This window comes from Elgaria multicarinata, chromosome 2, assembly GCF_023053635.1.
Source record: "Elgaria multicarinata webbii isolate HBS135686 ecotype San Diego chromosome 2, rElgMul1.1.pri, whole genome shotgun sequence".
In the NCBI taxonomy this organism is placed as follows: Eukaryota; Metazoa; Chordata; class Lepidosauria; order Squamata; family Anguidae; genus Elgaria; species Elgaria multicarinata.
This window is the reverse complement of record NC_086172.1, coordinates 148,617,275-148,636,908: the sequence shown is the minus strand read 5'-3', so window position 1 is coordinate 148,636,908 and position 19,634 is coordinate 148,617,275. Positions and strand designations below refer to the sequence as shown.

Genomic DNA, 19,634 nt, shown 5'->3' with positions numbered 1-19,634 from the left:
TAAGACATTAAAAACTCAGCCTTCTTCAAGGCCACCCCCCACGCCAGAACACACAACTATATTAAATGTAAACTGTTTTGCATTATATTTATTTAACACTAAATAGCAGCAAGCAATATAAGCCAATTACTTATAACTAAGGCAACCAAAAAAATATATAAATTTCCATCACAGTTATGTATTTTTTAATAAAACTGTTATAAAGGAAAAATGCAAATGGAAATTTTTATTGAAAACGATTTTTAATCAGGAGTTCCTTAAAATTATATGGCTACAGCTATGGTACCGGTACTCTATGGTGCCCCTCTTCCCTTGGTGCCCTAAACACATGCTTATATTGCTTAAAGGTTAATCCAGGGCTGGCTCCTTCCGTCGAGTTAAAGATTAGCCTGTTGCCAGCAGCTTTTTCTAAAATAGTGGGCATTGTAAACGATGAGCCACTAGTTAATACGGTTTGGTGAATTTGGGGGAGCAGACTGAATAGGAATTCACGTCCTAGGACATGACCTGAAAGCATGTGATGCAACAGCCTTGCTGAAGTTTGTGTCTGGTCAGTACCTGGATGGGAGACTTCCTACAAATCCCAAGGTGTGCTGTCTTCTCCATGGAAAAATAGGTGGGAAATAAATAATTAAAGCAGTGGCAACCTCCTAATGCAGTCTTGCAAAACACCACTCATTTGGTCATGTGTTGTAAAAGGTCTGACTGGAGTAGTTCTAGGCCTACCCCACCCATCTTACACTGCCTTACATTCTGGTGACTGCTATGAATTCTGCCTTTTATCCTTGGAGTTGAGGAAGATGCAGTCAAGTCATCACATGTCCTTTGTCTGACGGGGAATCCCAGGAGGAGCATCTGCCTGCTGACAGTGATGCTGGATCCTGGAACCATCTCTGGTCAACATAACCAGTGAAGCATGAGCATAGCTTGATCTAAACAAGATCAGGAGTGAGAAGGAAAGAGAATTTCCTGAGGCGTTTTAACTTTTTTTTTTTTTTTTGGCTCTCTGCCTAAGCCTTACCATGTTCTGCCTCTTAATTAAACTACCTTGTATTTTTGTCCAGTTGTAAAAATAACAACTGAAATTATTCTGGATTAGTTGCCTATGCATGATGCTTTGCCACCTACCAAGGTAATACAAGAATGTAAGAAGAGCCTTGTTGGATCAGACCAAAGGCCCATCCAATCCAGCATTCTGTTCCCACAGATGCCCGCCAGCAAGATTTGAATGCAACAGCACCCTTCTATTTGTGTTTTTCAGCAACGGTATTGAGACTGAGGCATACTGACATTGGAGAAAATACATAGTCGTCATGACTAGTAGCTATTGATAGCCGTAACCTCCATGAATTTGTTTAATTCCTTTATAGCTGTCCAAGTTGTGTCTTGTGTTAACCTCAGCTCAAAAATAATCAAACGAAGCAGTGGTGACAGCAGTACCCCAGTTTTCAGGACTCAGTTCCCCTTAAGTCTTAGCCTATGCACTATTACTGGTTAAATCCAAGTCCAAGTTGAAGAGACAGAAAACACAGCGGGATTCACCTGGCTTTGGGACCCTCCTTTTCACAACAACAAACCCAACTGCTGCAGCGCCTCACAGTCACACTGTATCAGAACAAATTACTCAGATACCTTCAGCTCAAAAAACTGCATTTCGGAGATAGAGAATAGCCCAGTCCTGCTCTCCAAGAGAAAGAAGATAATTAACCTCCCCAAATGACCTTGTCCCTGACAAAGCAATTCTGAAGCCAACAGAGCTAACGGGGAGAAAGATGCTTGTTTAATATTTCTGGAGACTCCATGCAAGCAGGTTTGTTTCCATTTCCTTACAGACAGAAGTAAATAGCCCCCCAATTTGCTGCCCATAAAGAGATGCGAGGAACTGCCTGGCTGTGAGCATTAGCAGCATGGGTAGCTCACACATGAAAGGAAAACAGAGAGGAACTGAAGATGTTTCCTTGAAGCTAAATCGAAACCTGCATAGGAGCCCATGGGGAGCCCATTTCCTGCTTAATCTGCTTTGTGTGTAATTGTTTTCTAATGACGATGTCCCTTTTTGGCCCCAGCAGGCTCAGAGACCCGGACTGGAACTGAGGTTTCCTATCTCCTGACTACCGTTATGCGTATTCTATTAAGCAGTGCGGCCTACTAATTGCTGGGCATTGTCTGCTGGGTATTCACAGCAGACACTACAGTTAAGCACGGGATGGGGAAAATAGAATGCACCTGTAGTTGAAAGGAAGAGAGCAAAGTCTCTCAGATGAAGGATCAGAGATTGCCAACTCCCAGAGATGGAAAGAAATTGAAAACTCAAAACAGGTTTCGGAAAGAAACTGAAAATAACATATGGGATTTCAGTGTTAGAAGATCCTTATGTAACCAGTTTGATGGAGCAATTCTATTTCAGTTCTAATGCCTTACAAAAATTAAATGCCTTCTCCCCTACCAACCTGCCCGGTCACTAAGGTCATCCGAGGGCCTGCTCCTGGTGGTTCCACATAGATCCATCCTTTGATTGGAGTCCACCAGGGGAAGAGCCTTCAGTGTGGTGGCCCCCCTCCTGTGGAATTCCCTGCCTCTGGAGGTCAGGCAGGCGCCAACTTTGTACTCCTTTCGGCACCTCCTGAAAACATCATTATTCCAGGAAGCCTTTCCTTAATGACTAGCCACAGTTCACTGTACTTTTTGCTTCTTTTAAAATCTATTTTAAAGTATTATTCTGTTTTTATTTTATCTTGTACACTGCTACAAAATTTTCAATGGGGAGCGGTATATAAATATTGTAAATAAATAAATAATAAATAAATAAATGCCCAGGACTTGGGCAGCATCAATAAACAGAGGGAAAGTTAAAGGTGAACAGGCAAACTAATTAGACAGATTCAGGAAGAAACAGGACAGAACAAGGCAAAAGAAAAGTTAGCAAGATGGCTTAGCGCCTAGACAAGGACCTAGAAAAAGCAGCTGCAAACCAGCCTGGCAAGAACGTCAGTCTGTTTCCTTTTTACAAGGGCACTGGCAGACTGGAGCCAAAGGAACAAAGGAAGCTCAATTGGTTTCAGGTAAGCCTGAATTCCAAGAGGAGGCAGAGCTGAGGAGGAATCCCAGAGACCTGGGCCAGATCTACACTAGGCAGGATATAACACTTTGAAAATGGTTTGAAAACTGTCTATGGCGTGTGTCCTGGGCCCCAACAGTTGTCACTACTGTTATAAACCGTTTTAAACCAGTAGTGTAGTTCCTGCCCTGTTGGATCACACCAAAGGCCTATTTAGTCCTGCATACTGTTACTTACAAGTCGCCAACCAGATGTCTGTCAGAAGCCCACAAGCAGGACACAAATGTCTTTGGGCAACTGGTTTTCAGAGGCCTGCTGTGTCTGATCCTAGAGGTGGTGTATACCAATCATGACTAGTAGCCACTAATAGCTTTACCCTCCACCAATTTATTGAGTTCCCTTTTAAAGCTAAGTTAGCTGCCATCACCACATCTTGCCATTGTGACCTCCATAATTTATCTATGCACTGCGTAAAGAGTTACTTCCTTTTGTCTGTCCTGTAACTCCCACCATTCAGCCTCATGGTTCTTCCAGGCAAAGCTTTTATCCTGCAATCATCCTGCCTCAAACACAGAATTTTATGGTGAGGGGTGGGGGTATTGTCATCTTCCATTTGTAACCACACTGTATTTTCCCACAGATTTTTCCATCTTTTTTCTTGCCAGAAAAAAAATAATAAGGAGGAAAAGACAGAATAGGTGCACAATGCCTTTCGATCTGTAATAATAGGAACCTCCCATCTGGAAGTGAAAGCATGTGGGGGTTCGATCCAGATTGGGACCACCATGCACCGGTAGGAGGGTTAAGCTTTCCCACTCAGCCACTTCTCCTCCCTACATACGCACACATCATATGTGCCCACGCATAACAAGGGTGCTAAAACAAAAAATTCAATTGGTGCCAATGGTTTCTTCCCCCTTTCCTTCTTTAGCCCCAAAGCAGGAAAAAGTGGATTGGTGGGAAGGGTTATTACATTTATATACCACCCAGAGAGCTTCAGCTATGGGGCAGTATATAAATGTAAATTATTATTATTATTATTATTATTATTATTATTATTATTATATTTGAAAAAAACTTCCCAACCAGCACATGCTGGTCCCAATCCAGACTGCGCTTACAATAACATAAAGCAAAAAGTTAGAATCACCTACATGCTACGTATTTAATGTAGTGTGTAGTTCCGCTACACACAGGGCTTTTTCCTCACCATTCAGCAGAGAAACGTTCGTGTTTGTGTGAATTTTTGTTTTGTTGTTTATTCGTTCAGTCGCTTCCGACTCTTCGTGACTTCATGGACCAGCCCACGCCAGAGCTTTCTGTCAGCTGTCGCCACCCCTAGCTCCCCCAAGGTCAAGTCTGTCACCTCCAGAATATCATTCATCCATCTTGCCCTTGGTCGGCCCCTCTTCCTTTTGCCTTTCACTTTCCCTAGCATCAGCCTCTTCTCCAAGGTATCCTGTCTTCTCATTATGTGGCCAAAGTACTTCAGTTTTGCCTTTAATACCATTCCCTCAAGTGAGCAGTCTGGCTTTATTTCCTGGAGTATGGACTGGTTGGATCTTCTTGCAGTCCAAGGCACTCTCAGGATTTTCCTCCAACACCACAGTTCAAAAGCATCTATCTTCCTTCGTTCAGCTTTCCTTATGGTCCAGCTCTCGCAGCCATAGGTTACTACGGGGAATACCATTGCTTTAACTATGCGGACCTTTGTTGTCAGTGTGGTGTATCTGCTCTTAACTATTTTATCAAGATTTGTCATTGCTCTCCTCCCAAGAAGTAAACGTCTTCTGATTTCCTGGCTGCAGTCAGCGTCTGCAGTAATCTTTGCACCCAGAAATACAAAGTCTGTCACTGCCTCCACGTTTTCTCCCTCTATTTGCCAGTTAGCAATCAAGCTGGTTGCCATAATCTTGGTTTTTTTGAGGTTTAACTGCAACCCAGCTTTTGCACTTTCTTCTTTCACCTTTAACATAAGGCTCCTCAGCTCCTCCTCGCTTTCAGCCATCAATGTGGTATCATCTGCATATCTGAGATTGTTAATGTTTCTTCCTGCGATTTTAACTCCAGCCTTGGATTTGTCCAGCCCAGCACGTCGCATGATGTGTTCTGCATACAAGTTGAATAGGTAAGGTGAGAGTATACAACCCTGCCATACTCCTTTCCCAATCTTAAACCAGTCCATTGTTCCGTAGTCTGTTCTTACCATTGCTACTTGTTCGTTATACAGATTCCTCAGGAGGCAGACAAGATGACTTGGTATCCCCATACCACCAAGAACTTGCCACAGTTTGTTATGATCCACACAGTCAAAGGCTTTAGAATAGTCACTAAAACAGAAATAGATGTTTTTCTGGAACTCCCTGGCTTTCTCCATTATCCAGCGGATATTGGCAATTTGGTCTCTAGTTCCTCTGCCTTTTCTAAACCCAGCTTGTACATCTGGCAATTCTCGCTCCATGAATTGCTGGAGTCTACCTTGCAGGATCTTGAGCATTACCTTGCTGGCATGTGAAATAAGTGCCACTGTATGATAGTTGGAACATTCTTTAGTGTTTCCCTTTTTTGGTATGGGGATATAAGTTGATTTTTTCCAGTCTGTTGGCCATTCTTGTGTGAATAGATCTCTATTAATGTTCTTCAGAACTCTGTTGTAGCCTGCTTTTCTACAATAAACTGTACATAACTATTAGCTACTGTGAGAACCAGCCTATGAAGAATTTGTGAGAAAGACATGTACAGGCATTATAAAATAAGGTAAGCAAGGCTCAGACAGCAAGGCTTTCAATAAAGCAGAAGGATAAATGAGGAGCCAGTGAGAGGAATTAGTAATGAAGAGAACCTGATATTCTCAAGCTTTCACACAGGAAGTGAACTCTGATTCACGGAGAATCAAGGCTGCCAAACATACATTTCCTGGGCTATTGAGCCTCTTCCTGCATAACAGAAGCCACACTGCTATGGCTAAAAAGAGAGAGACCAGTCAGTTAAGGAAAACCAGTAATAATGGCAAATTTGGTTGAACACTGTCCGGCAGAGATTGAACTGAATTTTAATTTAATTTTCTTAACTTCTTATAGAGCACTAAACAAACCATCAATCCAAGGCCGCCAATCCAAGGCTACTCTGGGACTACAGGTCTCAAAGCAAACATAGACCATGGCAAAAGTCTTCTTGCAACACAGTAGCACGCTGCACTAACTAACCATTCACCTTGGCAAGGCTTTAATGCTGAATCATGACACCTAGGCTGCCAAGTAAGAAAAAAGCAGTGGAAATGAACCGGGCCTCTTCCCCATACATTAACTGAAAAACCATCAGCCAGTACCTGACAGAGGTTAATGAGGCCATAGAGACACAAGGCCAAGGGCCAACGCTTCGCATGGGCCATTGGCAACAGCTATCAAACCACAAGCTGCCGACATCACGGGAGAAAATCCCAATCAACTCTCCAGTACAGAAAAGATGTCAAGGTCATTATTTCTTCCGATTGATTGCATTAGGGCCAAGGAAGATCCCAGAATAGCAGGCTTTGACTCTAAAGGCTTCAGATCTTTCAAACAGAATCTCTACAGAATCTACTTTCCTTCTTCATCCCTGAGTTGGATGAGTGAATTTCAGCTGTAGATCCCATGAATCACTCAGTTCTTTACCTCTCCATTTCAAATGGCAGCCTATTAGATGATGATGATGATGATGATTTACATTTAGATACCACCCCATAGCCAAAGCTCTCTGGGCAGTTTACAAAGATTAAAACACGGAACATTAAAAACAAATACACAAATAGGCAGCCATTCCCATTCCCACTGGAGAGGTTATCAACAATCCAACAACTCATTTCATGCTGACCAAATGAACTATTATGAGAGGACTAAGTTTTCCAGGTGCTATTAGAGCTTGAGCTGTTCATGGATGATCTTTTTTCATTTTGTTGTCCCTGCCGGGTTTTACACCATGCAGGATCCACACCATAAACCATGGTCAAGACAACTTGTTTTCCCTCAAGTCAATTCCACCCCCACCCCCCCATGCTAGATAGAAAGTAAACAGTACCTCTGCACAGATTAGTACAAAGTTCTCCGTTATCATCATCACCACCACCAGTTATCATCATTATTTATTTATGAATTTAATAAATTATTATTATATTATTATTATTATTATTATTATTATTATATCCCACCTTTTGCCCAGTGCTGGGCCTCAAGGCAGCATCACAAAATTTAAAACATATACATTAAAACCTATAAAAAGAGATATACAAAAGTGAGAAGTATATTAAACTTATTCCAATATTAAAACATTTTAAATGACAATTTTAAAAAGTCCTTGACACAGATGGAGGTCCAGTTCATTCACCAAAGGCCTGCCGGAACAGAAAACTCTTTGCCTGCTTCCTAAAGCACATCAGAGAGGGAGCCAGTCTAGCTTCACTGGGAAGAGAGTTCCAGAGTACTGGAGCAGCCACCGAGAAGGCCCTCTCCCATGTTCCCACCAAGCGTGCCTAAGGAAGTCGTCAACGGTTTATACGTCCCCCGGGATGGACTCTCCAAACTCACTAGATAAAAAATCATCTTCATGTGGGTGCCTTTAGTACTGCCCTTCCATTTTCTTCTACATTGGGAAAGAGGAAAAGGTTGTCCATGCGACTTCTCCCTGCTAAATTTTGAACTGTCTGTTCAAATCAAAGCTTGGGCTCTATATTTTTGTTTCTTTTTTATTGTATTGCTTTTTTGCAGGGGATACCTTCGCTTTAACCTCCCAAATGTTTCGGTATCATGATATAAACATCTATTTAATCCTAGAATACTGTGCCTTCTCAGGGACAAAGTAGATATGATGTTAAACGCTTCTTTGCATTTAACATGCATTTTTAGAAAATGCAAATGGCAGCTGTGGTAGGCTGAAAATGATCAGGATCACAGCAGGCAGGGAAGGAGAGTTAAAAACCTTTCTTTCCCCACTGTGATCCTGATAAAAATCATTTCTACGAAGCTGTTGTTTACACTGGAAGGATGAAAGCTCCTATCACCCCAAACAGGAGCTTTCCTCCCAACGAAAATAGCAGCTTCAAAAGGGCAATGCTTGACAGGATCACAGCAGGGGAGGAAAGGGTTAAACTGCCTCTCCCCATCTGCTGCAATCCTGATAATAATCGCACATACACACAGCCACTGCTATTTTTTTATAACATGCACATTAGACATAAAAACACATGTATACATTTTATCTATATAAATAAAAATGTAAATGTTCGTTTGTTCCTAATCTAAAATCTCCGAAAGTTCTTCACCGATTGCTTTGAAATTTTGACACAACGTTGCATTAGAATACGTGCGTGTTTTTATGTAACTATATTATATATGGGGACAAAAGTGTGTCTTAGAATCAAAGAAATAGGGTATATAAAAGCCCAGAGGCCTCCTCCAAGCCACTTATGCAAATAGGAGAGAAGTCATTGTGACATCACCAACCAGTAGGCCAATCCACTGCCTCTGCCTTCTCTCCTATTTGCATAAGTGGCTTGGAGGAGGCCTCTGGGCTTTTATATACCCTATTTCTTTGATTCTAAGACACACTTTTGTCCCCATATATAATATAGTTACATAAAAACATGCACGTATTCGAATGCAACGTTGTGTCAAAATTTCAAAGCAATCGGTGAGGAACTTTCGGAGATTATAGATTGCAAAACATTTAAAAAGGAAGAAAGACGAACTAAAAAACAAAGATAAAAATTTAAAAACTAACGAAATATTTCAATTGAAACGCAGAAAATTGGAAACATTGAAATGGAATCGTACAATATGTAGTATAGCATGTGTTGCTTTTACGTCCAACAGATGGCGATGTTTTTCAAAAAAAGAATGTTTTTACCTGTCACAGGTGTGGTGAGGAGGTTAGTGGGTTTTGTCCCCTCTGCTAGGCAGGGTATATAAAAGCCCAGAGGCCTCCTCCAAGCCACTTATGCAAATAGGAGAGAAGGCAGAGGCAGTGGATTGGCCTACTGGTTGGTGATGTCACAATGACTTCTCTCCTATTTGCATAAGTGGCTTGGAGGAGGCCTCTGGGCTTTTATATACCCTATTTCATCGATTCTAAGACACACTTTTGTCCCCATATATAATATAGTTACATAAAAACACGCGCGTATTCGAATGCAACATTGTGTCAAAATTTCAAAGCAATCGGTGAAGAACTTTCGGAGATTTTAGATCAGGAACAAACGAACATTTACATTTTTATTTATATCTCAATCAATTGAGAATGCCATCACCGAATCGATCTGTTCCTGCTTTGTTCAATGTAGAATTGCATCGTGAACAAAATTACAACACGGGTAATCTTTTGTCGTATATGCAATCAAATATTCCTAAGCTAACGCTTGAGCAAAATCACATTTACGATCAAATAATGCAAACTGTAAATAACGGGGTTGGAAAAATCTTCTTCTTAGATGCGCCAGGAGGAACTGGTAAAACGTTCCTAATTACATTGATTCTGGCAACAATTCGATCCCAAAATGACATAGCCTTAGCTCTTGCGTCGTCCGGAATAGCTGCGACATTGCTACAAGGTGGAAGAACTGTTCATTCCGCTTTGAAATTGCCATTGAATATGCAATTCATTGAAACTCCCACGTGCAACATTTCCAAAGCATCCGGCATGGGAAAAGTATTGCAAAAATGCAAACTTATTGTTTGGGATGAATGCACAATGGCACACAAAAAATCCCTCGAGGCTCTTGATCGATCATTGCAAGATTTGCGAGGAAACATCAGACCATTTGGGAACGCGATAATATTGCTTGCAGGAGATTTCAGGCAAACATTACCTGTAATTCCTAGATCAACACCAGCAGAAGAAATAAATGCTTGCCTGAAATACTCTACTTTGTGGCGACACGTCAAGACGTTAAAATTAACTACAAATATGCGTGTCCAGCTGCAAAACGATCGATCAGCTGAGATATTCTCACATCAATTGCTGGAAATTGGGAACGGAAAGGTGCCGGTTGACCTGACCTCAGGACGAACTTTATTGCCTCATAACTTCTGCAATTTTGTGACGTCAAAAGAAGAATTGGTTGAAAAAGTATTTCCCAATATTCAAACCAATTATAAGAATCATGATTGGCTGAGTGAACGAGCTATTCTTGCGCCCAAGAACAAAAACGTCTACGAACTTAACAATATTATTCAGTCTAACATTCAAAGTGAGGCAGTCACATACAAGTCCGTCGACACTGTTGTGGAAGCAGATGAAGCGGCTAATTATCCAACAGAATTTTTGAATTCACTCGATCTGCCAGGGATGCCACCTCACGTACTGCAATTGAAAATCGGCGTGCCAATTATCATGTTGCAAAATATCAACCAGCCAAAGCTTTGCAACGGCACACAGCTTGCAGTAAAAAAATTACTGAGCAACGTTGTAGAAGCAACAATCTTGACAGGACCTTTCAAAGGTGAAGATGTCCTCATTCCTCGCATTCCTATGATTCCAACGGATATGCCATTTCAATTTAAGAGATTGCAATTCCCAATTCGATTGGCGTTTGCAATCACCATCAACAAAGCTCAGGGCCAATCTTTAGAATTGTGCGGTTTAGATCTAGACACAGATTGCTTCTCACATGGACAATTATATGTTGCGTGTTCTAGAGTCGGCAAACCAGACAATCTCTATATCTGCACAGACAATGGAACAACAAAAAATATTGTATACCCACAAGCATTGTGAAATTAAACATATTAGAAACGTGCACTTTCTCTTTTCTTTCTTTTCCATTTCACCAGACTGAGCCACAGCAACGCGTGGCAGGGTACAGCTAGTGAATAATAAATAAATACAATTCAATGTGATGTCAAGCTTGGCCCTCAGTGCTTCAGCTTCAGCAAACCAACCCTGCCCTGCCCAAGATCTGCCCTCTAATTCCTATCTACCCTCGCTTGTACGCCTATCCCAGAACTACAGATTATCCTTCTGGCAACTGCTTGATTACCTAATGAAAGTAATTGCTCCACCCTGAAAATTGATGACAGAAGGGAACCTCCAAGGCCCAGGCCAGAATCAGATCAAAGGTCTATCTAGACCAGAACTCCGTTTGGATCTGTTTTCTTTGTATTTTAATTGTTGTCGTGGTTGTTTTTTAGTTTGTAAACTGCCCCAGACATTTTTATGGAAAGACATATAGAAATATCTAAAAAATAAAGAAATCTCTCCAGGTTTCTGACATCTTGGTCATCAGAAGTATCTTGGGATTTCCTCCCTGGGTGGAGTTCCACTCAAGACGTCCTGGATGGTGGGAAGGGGGCAATTTTCACCAATCCTTTCCTCCCTCCCCTTCCAGCTACTAATGCCACCCCCTACAGTGTTCTGGGGGCAGAGTGTACTGCAGAGGGAGGGAGGAATCAGCGAAGATCCCCTCTTCTCCTGTTCTGATATTAGAAACGTTCTGCTGGATCAGAAACCTTCTATGAAGGTGAGGAGCCCTTCCATCCGCAAGATGCAGACACTGAATCCACACTCTTGTTTGAATTATGTACCACATGCAAATCATTGTCAACACCACCACCACCATCATGCAAATACAAAGAGTAAAATACAAGAGTAAAGCAAATACAAGAATAAAATTGACAAGAATCTGCCAGTTATGAGGTTAAAAACCTAGTAGCAACAAAAGAAAGAAACCATAAATTTAGTATGTATGTTCGTGTCAACATAATTAAAACTTTCTATATCCCAAGTTCTGCTTATCAAAACACTTACAGATTCTGATAAATGCATGCCATCTTGTGATGCATGGTATACTATATTCCAGATCAGATGGCAAACTAACTAGGCTTGATAGACTTGCTGCACAAGGTATTGTACAAGCTGGCATCGTTCCAGCTTCTGCAAGAGGCTCCAGGAGCATCCCCATCTCACAAATGAAGAACATGAGCAGAAATACTGTCAATATCTATCCTAATTGATATCACATGGCAGATGCTTTTTTTAATCACACTGTTCAGTAACATCCAGACAACAGATGTTTGTCCTTACTTTGCTTTGTTGTTTACCCTTTCATAAGGGAGATGAATCCAGATAACTTTCCCTACCCCACCTCATCACTCACATATGCCTTCTTTGTTCCAGCCTTCGACCACTGTTCTCTACCTAAAAATATCATTGCTAACCCATTCAGGTAGTTTGCATTTCCAAATCTGCAGTAGCTAAAGTGCTGGCTCTTTGCAAGCATCCCTACACCAAGAGGAAAAAACCTGCACCCTTACCATATTTTCTTCTTCTGGGGTCTTTCCACGTTGATTACAGCTCCTTTAGATGGCGACCAATGGTGATGAGGTGATTTGTAACTGAGAACTTCCCTTCTTGGCAATGCTCCATAAAGTTAAATTAAACAATGCCATCTAGTGGCCTGCAATATCCCACAATAGAGCATTATCTCTGATCTTTATTAAAGCGAGATTATTGGGGGAAGGCGTGGAGACATCCTAGAGATTGACCGTGTCATGCAAAGAACCTGCATAGTTCTGTGAGTGACCAATCAGGAGCATGCAATCAATTACTCATGTAGAGAAGCTCTGTATCATTTGGAGCTCTGGGAAACCTCCTTGAACACAGGCTCAAATCCATTTCTTCTCCAGCTATTACACTACTAAATCAAGAGTGAAGTTCAGTACTTTAGAAGACTGCCTTAAGTAAGTAAGACTTTCTCACTATAGTATTGTCTCTTTACCTGGGATTTGATGTAGTCATATTCTTCTGTCCCACGTGGAACACTCCTGAGAGAATTGAGGTAGTCAAAGGTAATTACAGCTGTCTACAAAACAAGCCAGAAACAAAAGTATAAACAACCTTCCTCCTTCCTAGTGACTCTTACTCATTTTATGAAAAGGATTGTGTGGTTCCTGAACCCTTGACTTGGAAGTACAGCCCTTTCATTCTTTTTAACTCATTATGCTCCACTGTTCCTATTTCTAGCTATCTAGAAATTCATCCCCATTTCAGCAAGCAACCAGGGCACCCAAATCCATATACTCACCCTTCTGCTAAAACCTTTAGCAATGGGTCTTTTGGTACCAGCTTCCAAATTCAAGTTTAACTTAAAATGAATAAGTAAAACTTATTAGGAAAGCAAAAGTCCTTTCAGAATAGACCTAATAACAGAGCTTTCCTGGGAAGTAGATCAAGAGGAGGTTCTATTTCTTATATGAGGAATCTGAGACTTGAAATACAAAAGGAATTTATCCAGTGTCCCTTAGAAGGATTCTTTATCAAAGGTAGGGCAAGAACTCAGGAGGAACCATGGCCCAGCCTGGCTTTCTCATGTCCACACACAGAGGCAGATGAGTATGAAGTCTGGCCAGAAAGAAGCCTAAAGCTGGCTTAAACTACTTGTCATGCCTTCCTCAGATTCTTCAGAGGATGAAGTGGAACGGCAGGTTGCAGACCCGGGTGAGGGGACTAGCACAGAAACAGCTCCAAAGCCCTCATGGCCTGATAGTGATCAATGCCCTGCCACAGCCCCTCTGAGGACCAAGTTCTGCTGACACCAGCAGAGCAAAGGAGGCTTCACGTAAAAGAGCAACGGATGCGGGTGTCGGACTGTTTAAGACAAAAAGCCTTTCAGAAGACCAGCAGCTGCTCCAGGATGCTGAACTTAAAAGCAGCCAGAATTTACAGGACCGTCGCTGACGATACAATGTTGTATCTATGTGACAGATCTAGACCCTGAGCCTTGCCCTTACCTGTACACGTTGAATTCCCTGGCTCTTGGGACCCTGGATTGGAAAAGGACTCTTCTCTGTCTCCGTGAATTTACTTTGTTCAACTGGCAAACTTCAAGCCCTGCATAAAGCCTCACCTCGCCCTACTTTCCTGGCCTTGATAGGTTTTATGCCTAACACTTATCTGCAAGGGATTTATGGCAGTCCTTGTAATTCAGCTTTGGGTCAGCTGGCAAAGCCTGACACTACTGAAACCATTTGTATCCCTCCTCACTTTTCACAACTGCATCACAATCCAGTATGGTGACATCATACCTGCTTTCATAGCAACTCAGTGTTATGCCTTAGCAAGGATGTAGCTTGGATACCAAGACAAAACACACATGCTAAGACAGAGGTGGGAAAATTTCTTTTCTAGTTTTGTTTCCCTGTTAATGGATCATTTCATTGCTTTGCCCTCATAGGTTCATACAATCATCTAATTAGAGGTGGGTTTCTACCTTATTTCCTGACACAGGTTCTACGACTTTAACAACTTCATGACAAGCAGAAATGCATCAGGTGATGCTTTGCCTGCTGCAATGAGGAAAACTGGACCTGCTAAATTTCTGCCAGCTGTTAAAGGCACTGCCAAAAAACAGAAAGGAAAGAAACCTTAACTCTGAGAAAAGGCAGACTACAGGCCTGTTCAGAAGACACCATAAACTACCGTGGTTAAGGCTTTAACAACTGTGGTTATGGCTTTTTTGTTAACAAAAAAACCTTAACCATCGTAGTTTAAGGTGTCTTCTGAACAGGGCCTATGATTTCCCTTTTCTATCAAATGTTGCAGCAGAGTAGATCAAAGAAATGGATTCCTAATGATAAAGGCCCACTGCAAACTAGGAAGATTTTAATCAGATATATTACATGTTAGCAAATGGGCCCTGCAGAGTCCAGCTCCTTTTAAAGTCAATTCATCTTAACCCAATCCATAAAAACCTTTATGCCTTTCTTCACACAAACTACAACTTACTGTGGCAACGGCTCTGCTTACTCGAACAACTGCAAAATCATTGGGATCCAGGTGCTTCTTGCTGTATAGGTAGGAACCAGTGGCAGTAGCAGCTGCTACAGTGGCAAAGGATGCAAGTTTTAGGGCCCTTCTGGCCATTGCAGCAAACACTGCAGAGAAATAAAGCAGGAGTCATTACTGGGGAAGGAAAAGGGGTGGATAGTCTAAAGTGAGAAGGCAGAATATTCCAACCGTGATGAGTTTTCTAAGTATTTAAAGTAGGAGTCTGAAACGTGCAGTGCAGGTACCACCAGTTCTTTTAAATGTACTTTTTAGTGATGTTTTTGTTCTATTTTTATCCGTTTACCTCATGTGTCCACTGCTCCAAAATCTTCGGATAGGGAGCAGTCTAGAGATTTTGGAAATAAATAATTAAATTCTCCCCTACAAATGTCCCCAAGGTATTTCCTCCTCCTGGTTTTGAAGCCCAGTTCAGGGATGTAACCTGCCTCCTTCACAACCCACATGAGTATTACAAGGGATAAACCAGTTGGGAAGCCCATGTTTCTTTCCCATGTAATGTCTGGCTCAGCTCAGTGGTGGAATCCATAGGAACATAAGAAGCTACTTTATACGGAGTCGGGCCATCTAGCCCATTACTGTCCATACTGACTGGCAGTGGCTCTCTAGCATTTCAGGCCAGAATGCTTCTAGCCCTACCTGGAGATGCCGGAGACTGAACCTAGGACTTCCTGCGTGTAAAGCAAGTACTCTGCTATTCAGCCACAACCTCTCCTCTGTCAATCCCTGCCTGTATGTTATTCCTGACAATTTCCTTTTGAAAGATTTTTGAGGCCTAGATCTTTGGGGCAGCAATTCCATGTACATCAGCCTTCCTCAACCTGGGGCGCTCCAGATGTGTTGGACTACAACTCCCAGAATGCCCCCTGGGAGATGCAATGATGTAAAGAAATACACCTAATTCTCATCTCCCTTTCCCCCCATGGTCTGTCTTTTTTTAATTCTTTTTTAATATATATATTAAAGAACTCCATCTGCTGCCATAGTTTATTTTCACCTGAAGCCATATTGTGTAATTTGTGTCATCACCACTATTGCCGTCTCCATAGATTGCAACACGTAACCCAGGATGGCAACTTTATGTGGGGGAACCTGAGAGGCAGCTGAGCTTGTAAGCAACACAGACACCTGTTTTTTGTGCTAATTTCCCTTTGTAATAAAAAAGGGAGTTATTAAAATAGAAGGTAAAAAGAACTGTTGGAATAAATTGCTTTGGAAAATTTCCATATGGCATCGGCGTACCTCTAGCATGTAAACGAGCTTCTATGACATCCCTTGGGAGAATCATAAATGCCCTGTCAGCTATGCAACGTGCTTTTTACATCCCGATTTGCAACAACAAACTATGGGTTAACCACTGAATTGTTTAGCCCCTGAGCAATCCAGCAGTCTGGGATTGCATATCATATTCAACAACCAACAAGTGAGCAAATAATAGACTGTTGATTAAGTGTGGAAGTAGTGAGCATGTTGGAAGCAGTGTGCTCATTCTCTCCCTCACATGCAGGACAACCCATGGGTTGTTTAAATCATGGGTCATTATGTGTGAACAAGGACAAGAAGTCTTAGAATGAATTCACTGGAGTTTGCTATCAGAAAAGTTTATAATCAGATTGCCAGTGCTAATGCATTCCATTAAGAAAACCTTCGGGGTAAATTACTAGCTTCTTCGGTACATGGGAACAGCTTTCTACCTGCCTGGATGACTAAGTACTTGAGATTTTTCCAGCTCTGGTTTCCACAGTCTTATACACAGTGCTTCCATATGTAGCACTGGCAGCATAATAAAATAATAATAATAATAATAATAATAATAATAATAATAATAATAATATCTTAAGAAAACAGGGACAATGATGTCTCAATGAAGTTCTACAAATTCAGCAAAGATATTTCTAGAGGCATTCAAGAGGCAGCTGGACAACCATCTGTCAGGGATGCTTTAGGGTGGATTCCTACAATGAGCAGGGGGTTGGACTCGATGGCCTTGTTGGTCCCTTCCGCTATTCTATGATTCTATGATTTCAGTCATAGCCACGATGACACAACTTGTCTGCTATTGTAAATTGTAGAGGACTGAAAAGATAAAAGAAAGATTCAAGTCTTTACTATAGTGCACAGATTCAGCAATGAACTGGATGAAGGCCAATAAACTGAAGTTGAATCCTGGCAAGGCAGAAGCCCTTTGGGTGAGTGGTTCCCGAGTCCTAGATCCATCACTATCGCTGGAGGCCCAAGTGGCTGTGGCGACTCAAAGTACCTTTTACCTGTTTCAGCTGGTTCACCAGCTATGAGCTCTCCTGAATAGGGATAGCCTGGCCACAGTGGCAGGGACATTAGTAACCTCAAGACTGGATTACTACAATGCGCTCTATGTGGGGCTACCCTTAAAGCTGCTCCGGAAGCTGGAGCTAGTACAGAATGTAGCAGCTCGGCTGTTGTCCGGAGCTGCCCCTTCTCAGCATGCAACTCCTTTCCTGAGGGTACTGCACTGGCTGCCTATTCACTACTGGGCCAGGTTTAAGGTTCTTGTACAAGTGTACAAACCCATAAACAACTTGGGACCAGGATACCTGAGAGAGGGCCTTCTCCCTTACCAACCTACCTAGTCACTGGGGCCATCTGAGGGCATGTTCCTAGTGGTTCCACAAGAAAAGAGCCTTCAGATGGTGGCCGCCGCCCTCTGGAACTCCCTGTCATTGAAGGTCAGGCAGGCCCTGATGTTATGTTGCTATACCCACTTACTTGGAAATAGGCCCCATAGATTTCAACTAGACTTGCTTCTGGGAACACATGTATAGGGTTGAGCTGTAAATCCATTCATTATTAAGGTGCCAGCAAAACTTAATGTGATTTGTGTTATTCAAGGCTGTTCCCCACCCAACCCAAAAAGATCAGCACCTATTCTTTCCAGTTAAGTCAATAGTACTCAAAGCTCCATCAGACAAGCGTTTTATTGCATGCTCGCTACTGGGCACTCAGGGAGTTTGCTCAGGTCCCTCACATGATGTCATCTGCTTCTCGCGCGCCCTCTGTCCTTTCTTGCCTTCCTTGTGCGACAAAAAAAAACCTCATTAAATCCGATGTTTTTTAAAACTTGGAATTGCTACTCTCTCCTGCTGTGTGCAGGAGAAGCAGCGCCATTAGAACAGCAGACTCAATGGGCCTCATGCTCATTCTGTACTTCCTCTTTTGAAAGAGGAAGTAACTGAGGAACGAAAACACGGGTGGAGGAGGAAAGGTAGGGAGCGTGTTAACCCCTGGTGTGATGTTGCTCACTCTCAGCTTTCAATGCAAAAACACTTTGTTTTGTTTTGTAGATGGGTCAACCAGGTCTTTAAATAGCTTTTAAGTCCAGCCATGAAAACATGCTCAAAGAAATACTGAAGAGGTCACTCTAGATCTTCAAACCTCTCTCGGCTTTGTGCATTTTACATATCAAGTATGGCAACATCTTACAGCTATTATTATTTCCAAAGCATGGGTGGCCATTGAGCGTAAGAACACTTCTCCCACCACGACCCCGATACCGACGAAAGCATGCGGGGAGGGTGTCTTGCCGGCATTTGAAGTTGTCCTCTGGCTGCTTGTTGACAAATACTCGGATGCGTTTCCCACAAGCGATCGTGAGGGGCGTGAAAATTCACTTGCATGAAGGGAAATGCCCGGTTTCGGGACTTGTTTGTAGAGTGTGTGTAATGCGGGGGGATGGGATTATTTGAATTTCAGAAGTCAATGAATGAACGACCTCTAAGGAAAACGGAGGCGGCGGGTAAAGGCACTGCGGTAAAAGGACATGACGATCAACGGGGATCGGGCGCGTTTCAGGAGCGAAGGGAGGGTAGAATATGTAAAGTGGAGACGTTTAATATAAATGAAGGACGGGGCAGACAGGAAGTCCCTACTAAATTACTTTATATAACTAGGTTGGGGATCTAGGGGTAAAATCCAACGTAAGTTCTACTTAGAGCAGATCCACTGAAATGAATGGGACTTAGGCTAGTCAGGAGTAATACATCGCTCATTCATTCCATGCTGGCTCTTTTGAGCCCTCTGCCTTCTCGCTACTCTGCCTCCTAAATCCCACAAGAGCTTTCACCCCCGTCCGCTGGAATGATTCCAAATGCGCTTTCTCCCCCTTTCCCATGCAGCCATACCCAGTGAATATAACGCGCCCTCCACACTTACCGGCTTCCTGAGCGCCGCGACAATTTTATTTGGCGAAATCAAAAGGCGATCGTAGTACCGACTTCTCTTTGCAAGGGATTCTGGAACTTGTAGTTTTCCCGCGGACGCCAACACCTTAGGATCTGTTGCGAGCGAGGGCTTTAAAGAACTACAATGCCAGAGCCCCGAGCGAACGCATTGAAAAGGGCCCCATTAAATACAGAATAAAATAAATAGATCTAGTCCTCCCTTTTTTCTTGGTTTTCTTTGGTTTTCTTGTTTAAAAGTTACGGTGTTTATAATATGGTTTACCATATTATTTTATGGTTTTAAGATTGTTTTGTGAATATCCCAGAGAGCTTTGTCTAATGAGTGGCATAGACATGTAATAAATAAATAAATAATGTTGGCACACTAGATTTGTCAGGATCTGAACCTAAACATTCATTTGTCTGCCTATTTGAGATTATTTTATTTCAATGGAATTTAAGCAGTCCAACTGTGAGACCATAGCAGACTCAATCTGTATGTAGTAGATCCATCCAAAAAAACTCAGGCCAGACTCCAAGATTGTTTGGAAGGCTTTTGCACCATTCTC

General features: G+C 42.2%; 1 protein-coding gene across 3 annotated transcripts in view; it reads right to left on the bottom strand.

Annotated features, from left to right (window-relative positions):
- The window catches only part of ADCK1 (aarF domain containing kinase 1), a 232,383-nt gene extending 213,291 nt beyond the window's left edge, over positions 1–19,092 (bottom strand). For all 3 annotated transcript variants that reach the window (XR_010025105.1, XM_063118921.1, XM_063118923.1), the window contains exons 1-3: positions 19,058–19,092; positions 14,810–14,958; positions 12,804–12,887 (exon numbers count right to left, since the gene is read on the bottom strand). Coding sequence is in view for 2 of the 3 variants with exons in the window: in XM_063118921.1 (XP_062974991.1) it covers positions 12,804–12,887; positions 14,810–14,947 (222 nt within the window). In the remaining variant the exon portion in view is untranslated. The remainder of the gene's footprint in view (positions 1–12,803; positions 12,888–14,809; positions 14,959–19,057) is intronic.
- Between the last annotated feature and the right edge of the window lie 542 nt (positions 19,093–19,634).